The 10,526-nt window shown below is 45.2% G+C and overlaps 2 protein-coding genes across 2 annotated transcripts in view; one reads left to right on the plus strand and one right to left on the minus strand.

The window, feature by feature from the left end:
• Positions 1-321: 321 nt before the first annotated feature.
• Positions 322-2,591, plus strand: RHOQ (ras homolog family member Q; the record flags this gene model as incomplete). Its single annotated transcript, XM_010140015.1, has 3 exons — positions 322-528; positions 1,263-1,358; positions 2,055-2,591. Coding segments are annotated over 3 exons (459 nt in total), but the record flags the coding sequence as incomplete, so codon positions are not given.
• Positions 2,592-2,655: 64 nt separating this feature from the next.
• PIGF (phosphatidylinositol glycan anchor biosynthesis, class F) overlaps positions 2,656-10,526 on the minus strand; it is a 13,851-nt gene continuing 5,980 nt past the window's right edge. The window contains exon 5 of the mRNA XM_010140014.1: positions 2,656-2,769. Coding sequence (XP_010138316.1) covers positions 2,656-2,769 — 114 coding nt within the window. The remainder of the gene's footprint in view (positions 2,770-10,526) is intronic.

The raw sequence follows: 10,526 nt of genomic DNA on the forward strand, positions 1-10,526 counted from the left end.
TTCTAGGGAGGGTCTTAAATACCATGTCTGTGTACGATCCAGAAGAGACCACCTGAGTGCATTAAATGGCCTTAATCAAGCCAAGCGTTGTGTAAGCTGGAGGGCCCTACAGAGGCACATCTGCTCATTCCTCTGGTCAAACAAAGGCTTCTCAGAACAGTTGGTATTCACGTGTAGTCACCTTCAGCTGCAGATTTTACTCTAACGGCCACACTAACTAACCTGGAATGGTTGTGGACATTCCAAAAGTTTGCCTGGTCAAAAGTCCTGAAATAAGAATACAGGTTCTGAAAATAATTGTTAAAATGAACAAAATGCAAGCAACAATTTAATACTGCAGATAACAGAATTTTTCTTTCTCAGGAAGACTATGATCGTCTGAGACCTTTATCTTATCCTATGACCGATGTCTTCCTTATCTGCTTCTCAGTGGTAAACCCTGCTTCATTTCAAAATGTGAAGGAAGAGTGGGTACCGGAGTTGAAGGAATATGCACCTAATGTTCCCTTTTTACTAGTAGGAACACAGGTATATCTGGTTCTGTTCTCCTTTATTTAAAGCAGTCGGATCAGTGCGTGGTGCCTTTTCTTTGGGCTGGAAGTTCAGGACCTGAGCAGCACCTCCTGCTTTTGGAGGAACGACCCTAAAAATTGGCAGAAAACCGAGATCTGTGTTTTCCCTAATGAGCTGCCTCCATCTTGTTAAAATATACGGCTTGTAAACGGGATGGCGAGATTGGCTGCATCTCTCCACGTGCCTTTACAGAAGTCATAGCACTTACAGAATAAAATTGTCTGTTCACACCCACGTTACTGGAATTACTTTGGTCTACATTGCTCATATCCAGCATTTGCTGAAGCAAAGGAGCAAGGGGAGAAGTGAGACAATTTCCTCTTGCTTCTTGTGGGTGGGGGACAGGGCTTCAATGACAAAGTGACCCACATGTTGGTAGGATATTTGGGGTAATCTCCCTGCCACTGCTGGATGTGCGTTCTGGTATTCCAGAATGATCACATCTAGCTGAAGAGCTGAATTACAGAACAAACATTTGTTCCTCTGGATTTAAGGTAGTAGTTCACATCTTAAATTCTCAGGGCTTTTGGGTCAGGAAGGGTCCACAGTGTGAATCAGGACCTGACTCCATTGTTATACGTGTAATACTCCATTAGATAAGTAATTCTGCTTTAAAGGAGGGTGTCATACAGCCTGCTGACTTGTGTTTAGAACAAGTACTCCAACGTGACTGCTATCTTTCCTGCTAGATCGATCTTCGTGATGACCCAAAAACTCTGGCAAGACTGAATGATATGAAAGAGAAGCCCGTGTCCATGGAGCAAGGACAGAAGTTAGCGAAAGAGGTAAACTCCTGAGTGAAGCCAAGTAGTGAAGAAGCAAACCCCCCTATTTCCAACTGACTTCTTCTTCCGTTACCACTTTCCCTGTTTCTTTTACCAGTCACTGTATGGAACCTTATGCCTGGTTACCCATTACCAGTATTCACTTACACTGTGGAATATGGCTAACAAGCAGACCTGTGCAATGGCACTTCCCTGTCAGTAACAGTCCTAACTTCCTGCTTAGGCACCTCCAAAAACCACCCGAGAATTAGTGAGAATTCAAATCACAGGGTGGTTGAGGCTGGAAGGGACCTCTCATGCTCAAGCAAGATGTTGGGAGCATCTTTAAGAAACGATTTGAGAATGCTGTACTCCTGTTTTAACACACTGTGTGGATAATGTTTATCAGGACACTTTCTTACAGAGCCTTAATTCTGAAATATGAATTGGTCATGTAACTCTGCAACTCTTCTTTGCTGTTCAATTATCAAAAATACCTTAGGGCCCCACTGCCAATCCAAAGGCTTATTTAATAGGCTTCCTTTATAAATCAAACCACCTTAAATACATGCCAGATCTCTGGCCAAGAGATGTGCAGGGAACTTTTCTAGATCACAGACAAACACTGGGGTGTTGCTATAGGGAAAAAGAAAGCAGAATTGCACAGACAGAACGGCTGAACTGTATTGCTATTGAATGAACTTATTTTCTTGACAGATAGGAGCCTACTGCTACGTGGAGTGTTCTGCTCTAACACAGAAAGGACTGAAGACCGTTTTTGATGAAGCTATCATAGCCATTCTAACTCCAAAGAAACACACCGTGAAGAAGAGAATAGGTTCGAGGTGCATAAACTGCTGTTTGATCACGTGAGACACATTTGACAACGGCCAGGCTTACTGTGAAATTCTACTGAATTTAAATCAATGCATTAAGTACACAGCAAACTTGCTACAGCTTTGAAAGCTAAAACTACGATTCTGCCTTCTATAACCAGTGAAATCCAGAGGAATAAAATGAAACTCAACTAACTTGTAAGAAGAAGCCACCACATCTGTTACAAATATTTTATTCGGACTGGAAGGTACAATCTCTCAGGGTTACATAGTCTAGAGGAAGCAAAAACTGCACCGTGCTGAAACGGCATCTATGTGACTGAGTGGAGATGCTTGGCCTGAAATACCCTAAATGAGTTTGGATAGTCTTCTGCTTTGACTATACATATATATACACACCTATACATATCTTAAAACCCCCAACTTTTGCACAGTCTGTATGGAATCTGCACAAAGAAGTACCTTGTCTGTCTTTGCTCCAGTTATCTGCTTTTGTATGTAAGCTGCTTCCGGTTCCAGTGTATCCACAGAGGTGCAATAATCAGCCCAGCCGTGTAGCCCAGGGTAGCTCCGAGGGAACAGGAGATGGGCCAGACCTGGGGGGAGAACACAAGGTAAAGCAGACAGTGAGGAAAACCTTTGTGGGTTTTGTACTTTGTGAGCACAAGTTCTCAGTGTGATCTAGGTCCTGAAAGACGGTACAGTCTTACTCGACTGGAAAGCTTGACGTGCTTTCCTGAAACACCAGGAGTGTAACGGTCATCTTCACGAACACTAAATGCTGTTGTACAGTTTTACATGAATATGCATTAAAATGGAACCAGGCTTCTGGCCACCACAGACTTTAGTTCAGTATTCCCCAAACTCTGCGGAAAAACTTCCCAGTATTTCTGTCCCCTGAAGCGTTCGGCTATGCTGACCTCCCCTTCTGCTGCGCACCTGCGGTATCCCGCAGACTTCCTGGCCGCTCCTCCTTCCAGCCTCTCACGGCGCTCTGGACCTTGGCGAGGTGTGTATAAGTGACCTGACAGGCAGATAAGCCAGAGACTTGAGATGGAGAGAGGGGTTTTCCTCTCTTTTGTTGTTGTTGTTTTGTTTGGAGAAGTAGGCAAAGGTGAATTTCCTCTGGCTAGCGGCAGGGAGGGGCATTGGCTGGGGACGTGCCTGACTGAACATCTTGCGCCCCGTTCAGCAAACGTGGTATAAGCCTGTTAGGTTCTGTTTATTTACGAGCTCTATTTCCCAGGGTAAGAACGGGGAGCTGACTCACCTTCACAGAGCATCTAGTGCTGAGGCAGAGGAGCAATGCGATTCGCCCCCTGCCCTTTTTGGGTTTTTTAAATTGGTATTGATCTGCAGGGAGGAGCGGCCAGACCAAAGCGTGACCAGTCTGAGCTCAGCCGCAGCTTCTCTTACCAGCTCACTACATAGTGCATGTGACAGAAGTCTCAGCTAAGCTGGCGATGAAAAACACCGGCTGTAGAATAAATTTAATTCCCACCCCTCTCCAGAATTCTCCTTTGCATATTTTTTTTTGCAAGGACAATGATGCACTTCCTGCTGTACAGTGCATGTTCCTGAAGCAAGTACAGACTGCACTCTCCTCTTTTTTTAATTTTTAAAGTAAGGGGGATTTTTCCACTCTCTATAGTACTCGAGACTGAAAAATGCACTAGACATTAAAGAAAATACCCACATCTCCATGTCCAGCTTTCCTACTTCATTTTGCCTTGCAGTTCATGACTATCAAATGAACTTGCTCCTAATGGTACTGGTCTCTCCCTTTGTTCCTTTTCCTAGCTCTGATTCTTCTTTTTACTTCATTATTGCTTGGAAAAAATATATTTATTCACATCCTTTGATCATGGGAATTTTAACCAGGAATAAGAGTAACGTATTTTGTCCTCAGCTGCTGCACCTTCACATTCCTTAGCATTTGCAGTTTTATATATTATTTGGAGGTCTTAAGGAGTGTAGCAAAGATGAGATAAACAAGGTGCCTTAGGTACTCTTTATTGACCTTGTGTCATTTTTCCATTTCTGGATGTTCTGTCTCTGCTACTTGTTTTTGTTGCTGACGATTTTTGCCGTTGCCTCTCAAACCAAAGACTCGCCTGTTTTCATTCATTTAACAGTGGTATCGTAGATCTTCTGCAAAAAGCCTTGAGATCCTTTGGCATGGTAAGATATTACATGTATGTAAAACTCACTGAGTTTGTGGCCTTGGCTAAACCTACGCTTCAGGTGGATCTTTTCAACTTTGAAATGAAATGTAATTGAGTTATTTCTAACATTTTGCATATTAGACGTATCTAAAGGACAAAACAATAAACAAGTTGCTGCAACCCCAGCTGCGCGCTCAGTAACGGTCAGCTGGAACAGGAGTCGCACCTTCCTACCCACTGCTGAAGCCAAACACCACTCTGTGGACAGGGGCTTCCTAACTGTGCTCTTTCTACATCAGATTCTCCAAGCGATCAGTGACCCTTCATTAGATTTTACCTACGTTGGGTGAGGCTGTAGTTGCGTATTTGCTTTTCAGAAGTACAGGTAGAGGTTGGACTCTGAATCGTTCGTGTTCCGTTAACCAGAGTCAATCTCCCTGATGACCTGTGACCTGCATCTTCTGGTATTTTGTGTATAGTGGGCAGTGGGCAGTACAATTAAAAGTATCTTGGATGATTGTTGTAGCTGCTTTTACCTGACTGAACTGCAAACTTAGGACACGGTTTTTCAATCGTTAACTAACTTTTAATATTAATTATGCCTCTGTCTGCCTTCCAAAACATTCAAGTTTTGCTTTGTTTTTTAAAAATCAGTGTTACCTGACAGAAGTTTCAGGCTGTCGCACTTAACAGAGGAGTCTCTGCCCTCTGAAATCCAACCCTCACCGGTGGCAGTGGGCAGAGGGAAAGAACCGTAAACACCCCATCTCACTACCTATGAATGAGATGCCAAAGAAACAGAGAAGTAGAACAGAGGGTGCTAGGCCAGGTACTCGTCGTGCTGGTCAGATGGCTCAGAGAAGTTCTGAAGGCAGTTTGATTGGCCTTTTGAAAACTCCCTACATGCTGGAGTTCAGAACCTGGAGTTAACTGTTGCTGTCCTTCAAGGCAGGGGCAAAACCCCCTAACAAATGGGTACTGGTACTAGTTCTGCACCTTTTATTCTTGACTGCGGTCTTCAGGCTACGTACAGCCAGATGCACCCATGGATATACCTAAAGCAGCCAGTTATCAAAGACATATTCAGGTGCGGCTCTTCAGCGTGTCAGCTGCACTAAACTATCAGCCCCTGCATGCTTTCTGACCCTCTAGGAAAGTGGTTGTTTTACTTTGTCGTAGCTGCTGGCCTTATTTTCTCAAGACCAAATCACTTTCCACTGGACCTTTTTAAAGGAATTTGACTTGCTTGACGGGTCTGCTTTGGCCCTGGCTCTCATATTATCTCTTAAGCTTGGTTTCGCTTCCCTGACTTGGGATGAGCTGCCTCTAAGGGATGACAGTCTAAGCAGTTACCATCTGCCTGCCTGTCCTAAGAGAGTCCATTCTGCTTGTTTAAACTATGCAACTTGTAATACACCCTTCTCATCCTGAGAACCATTTAGCTCAGTTTCTCCTCCTTCACACTCTCTTCTGCCACGAGGATGCTGATGTACCCTGCCCTGGTACTGATACCACATCTGGGCTGGGGCCGCAGCAGCAGGGGAGTAAGGTGTTGGGCAGCATCACGTAACTGCACCTTTTTTGGACGGGAAGGAAGGTTGATCTGGAGAGAAAAGAGTGGAGAGCGCAGGAGATGGGACAGAGCATTCCTCGCGAAATTCATGAAATGCCTTTTGTGTCCCAGCAGCCAGCAAGCAACAGCTCCCATCCTCACAGGCTAACCCCGGCAGTCAGCTCACATCTCAGATGCACGCAAGTTTAACAACCTGTGTGCGATTACGAGGAATCCAACAGCAGCTTGCAAAACGCAAACCTCCACCTACATGCTTAACAAGCACAAAACCTGCATCTTAAGGGAGGGAGCACGAGCCAGTGGTTAATGCAACAAGGTCCTGACTTGTGCGATTTGTTTAAATCTTCTTGTTGCCTTTTCTTTTCACCAGGCAGCAGCGACAGGGCTTCACAGAGATTTCTCTTGGCTAGCTCAATAGACACCGCAGAACCGCAAGGTGTCGAGTATGTATTAGAACTCACTGTAAGAATACAGGCTCAAACTAGGAACTGCCAGCCTGTCAGGACACAAGGAGCAGGTTTCCTCAGTGCTCTGTAGAACTGGTGTTAGAACACTCGGCACACGGCACGCGAAGCAGAGCGTGCTGCAGGAGCCCAGTCAGGCACCTGGCTCTGCGGTACCCTGCCCGCAGCCCCAGCTCCGACTGCACGACAGTTTGTCAGCTACTGTAACCTGGGAGTTACATGGACAGTGCTCAGGACAGAGGCCAGAGCAACAGCGCCCTAAGGAAGTGTTTGAGGATGAAGTAAGCAGCTGACTGCTGGACCTTTGATTATACAAATGCAAACACGGTGGGGCAACCTGCTGTACTGAACTTCTGTCTTGCAGTAACCCGGTCCCATTCTTTAGGTGAATGCTTTTCTCATAGTCCTGACCTCCATTTTTTTGTACACTTACTATTTCAAAAGATCTGACAGTCAGTTAGAAAGCTATGTAATAATTTTTGTTTCCTTTTAAAACTGAATAAATGAGCACAATGGCTTTCTCTCCGTTTCCAACATGCCTTAAATTCCTGCTTGTTTAGTCTGTACTGTCTGAAAGATTTCAGTACATGCCTTTAATCTATTTTGGTTGCATGCACATGTTAACTGAAGTGTCTTACCACATCGTACAGAATGTGTGTGTTGACAAGCACATGCTGAGGAGAAGAAAGTGTGAGGTTTTTTTTCAGGCTGGCATTTGTAACTAGAAGTTGGTTTTGTGGATTTGTGTTCTTCTAAAGTCACAGCAAGCGTAACTAACTGCCTTTGATGTCACCACTGAGGTTTACATTAAAACATACCATGAAATAAACAGCGATAACCACACTGAAGTGGAACAAGCTTCTACCTTTGTTTAAAAAAACAACCCTCAAACACTGGATATTATCACTTCTGCTCATGTAAAAAAACTTCTTTCACAACAACACTTTCACAGTAGGGAGTAGATCCAAAAGCAAATACGAGAAGGAAACTCTCTGGGCTGTGTTAAGAATAACAAAATTAGTGTGGAAGTGTGTAGTCCTATTTCAGCTTACTCGAGTAACCGCCGAGCGCTGCACCCAGGATTCTCCAGATTGTTTTTCAGGGTACGAATGTCTGAGTGGTATCTGGGATGGTAAGTCCAGTCACAGGGGCTAAATTACGCGGCGGTCAGTCTCCCCACTTCAGTTACATCCGCACTACCCATCACGCCTGCGCTATCCAGTACAAAGGGGGGATGCACCAGTTCTGCTTTCACCTAGTGACACGTAAACACTGGCGGGAGAATATTGTTCCAGTCACTTTTTATCATTAGTAACCGCTCCTAGAGGTCAAAATTATGCCGTGGAAAACCAGATGGATGGGTGGACGTGCACCAGCAAACCCAGAAAGGTGTTGTAAAAGTCTGTCATCAAAACATGCCGTAAACCCAGGAACTCCACAGTCCTCCAGGCTCCGTCCGTGACAGACGGGTGCCTGGGTGACTAGTTCTAACACATACAGAGCGGGCTCATCCTGGAACTCCAGCACTTGGGGCTGAGCAGAGAAAGGCTGTGCCACAGCACGTCCCGTAACACCCAAGCGATCCCGTTCTGTTTCGGCGGGGGTTTGCTTTAAGGTGACACGCGAGGCCAGGGTCCTCATCGCACGTGGTCAGCAGGAGTCCAGCTTCAGTCAGGCAGGCTGGAAAACTGAGCGACTCCAAGAGAAGACACTGTCTCTGTCTTTGCTAGAGCTGTGCGTCAGAGGGCTAGCGGCAGCGAGAGCTGGATGTGCCACTCCTGACACCTCTCGAACATCCTCTAGCATAGCCTGATTTAAATGATCATAATTAAGTGCTGCAAACTATTTTAAAATGGCTTAAGAATTTGATAGTAATCAAAATTAAGCAAATCAAGCAAAATTATTCTGCCAGCCTGACACTGCAAGACACTGAAGCACATCTTGCGGAGTAAATCTTGAAAAGTTTGGTTTTGTGGTTGGTTTGTTGGGTTTCTTTTAACATTTACAGAAATGTAAGTGCTGCAGGGCCTAACCTGCACCCCTGGAAGGCAACTGGCTGCACCTCTGTCTGAGAGAGGCTTGATTCTGCAGAGCGATAACCACGAGCAGCCACAGACAGGGCCTCCCTGACCAGCGGCTGTGCCCAGTTACCAGATAAACTGGTCTGAAAACTAGCAGAGGGGCAAAAGGCACCGTTAAGTTACATTAACAAGTTACTTTAAGAACAAGAGAATAATGAAAACCAATGAACTGTCGGACACCAAGTGCTTTGCAGCAATGGAAATGCGTTACACATTTTTCATTTCCAGTCTGAAACGTTACTCAGACACTGTCATTTTATTTCCAAAACAATATTCTGTTCCTATTACATAATACTGTATCGTAAAAGCTGTTGTATGCTAAGAAAATGCGTTTTAGAGTATTATTTTTCAATGGAGATGGCCCACTACTCTGAATATCCCCTGTATGCGCTATTTTTCAAACGTAAATGTGGAAAATAAAGTGAAGATTTTCTGAGACACCTGCATTTATCTCGGTTTTGTTGCCTGTCACAAGAGGTTTGTGTAAAGAACCAGTATGTTTTCTTTGGTTTATGAATAATTCTGGATGAAGCAGCATTTTGCTTTTAGCCATTAGCACATGAATTGGAACTCCTGATGATGAATTTCATACCAAGCTGACTCCTCAGAAGTCTGAAGTACTTTGAAGTAAAACCAAATTCCAGCAAAAAAGGTACAAGACATCCTGGCGTCTGATTCTCCGGTCAGGTAAGCTGTAGTAATGGTACTGCAAACTGCTCAGTTTCTACTAATCTCTCCCAACCACGATGTTCCTACGAACACAACCGATGCCACAGGAGCGGCTGCACATCCTGCGCTCTCTGAACCGGGCCACAGTCCATTTCGAAGGTGGCTCTCAGACTGCCTGCAGCGTAAAGCGGACGTACGAGATTTGACCAAGTGCTAAATCCGGATCAAGTGGAAACAGACGCCAGTCGGAGGCACAGCGGGTACCTGCGAGAGCCCTCGGGCTGCGTGCGATCGCTCTGACGGAGCTACTCAACAGCCGTCGTGTTCCACTGCAAACCTGTCGCGCACTTTGGCACCTGCTGGATGTCGGATGGTTTTGCCAACTTTGGACACTTCAGAGCTACAAACAGCACAAGGGTGGCGGCAGCAGCCGCCCTTTGGTTTCTTTATCACGGGGTATTTGCCAGCTATTGCTGACCCACCCAGTTCTTGTAGTGCCAATTTTCCTTCTCTGCAAGACTCCTTAAATAATGAATTGTCTGAAGCTGAAGGTACCAATGCAGAGTAAAGGCCTCGTCCCTGCTCTCTGAAATGATGGTACCACTTCAGTCTTGCCCATACAATAAGATTTAAACCACATTCTCTGTTCTGCAGCAGAACCATTTTCACTACAGATTAAGAAAAAAAGAAATTTGTTTACAACAAGAAGTCTGAAAGAAGGAAGGCAATCACTAATGAAACCCGTTCTTAGCTCAAAAGCCGGTCTGGAGTCCAAAGGCTAAGCTGCTCTGTTCGAGTCCCTTCGTGCCTCTGAGGAGGGTAAATCCAAACCGGTAATCCTCCAGCTCTCTGCTTTTAGGCTCATACCAGAAAGAGCTCCTGGCAAAAGCATGACAGCCGAAGACTTCATTCATGCAGATGTCTACAAGTAATTTGGTTTTGGCTGGGCTCTGATTATTTTTAAGCCTACATTAAGATCTATGGGATTATTTTCAGACCTTGCTTGGGACTTAATCTGTAGGTGTTCCTGTACCACTGGGTGAGGTTCTATATGAAACACTGGCAGTCCACAGCTTCTGGGGGGGGGTTATTTAAATGGTTTAAATCTATTTTTTTTTTTATAAAGAACCTCTTCCTCCAACTACGTTACGCAGAGGTGTTTTTCTGTTCAGCGAGTGAGTGGTGAGGCAGTGGCACTGTTGAATCCACGCTACTCAGTGGGGCTAGAGAGACAAAAGACTCAGCCAGTCGCACGAAGGCTGGTGTTTCCAGAGAACCCAGTTCACACGTATCTCCGCTGGACTGAACTGGGAACCAAGGGTGTCCTTGGCAACTACTGAAAGTGGCCAGCCAGGACAGTTTTACTTTTTTTCCCCCCCACCCCCCTCTCCGTCTGCGTTG

This window comes from Buceros rhinoceros, unplaced genomic scaffold (assembly GCF_000710305.1).
Source record: "Buceros rhinoceros silvestris isolate BGI_N320 unplaced genomic scaffold, ASM71030v1 scaffold43487, whole genome shotgun sequence".
NCBI lineage: Eukaryota > Metazoa > Chordata > Aves > Bucerotiformes > Bucerotidae > Buceros > Buceros rhinoceros.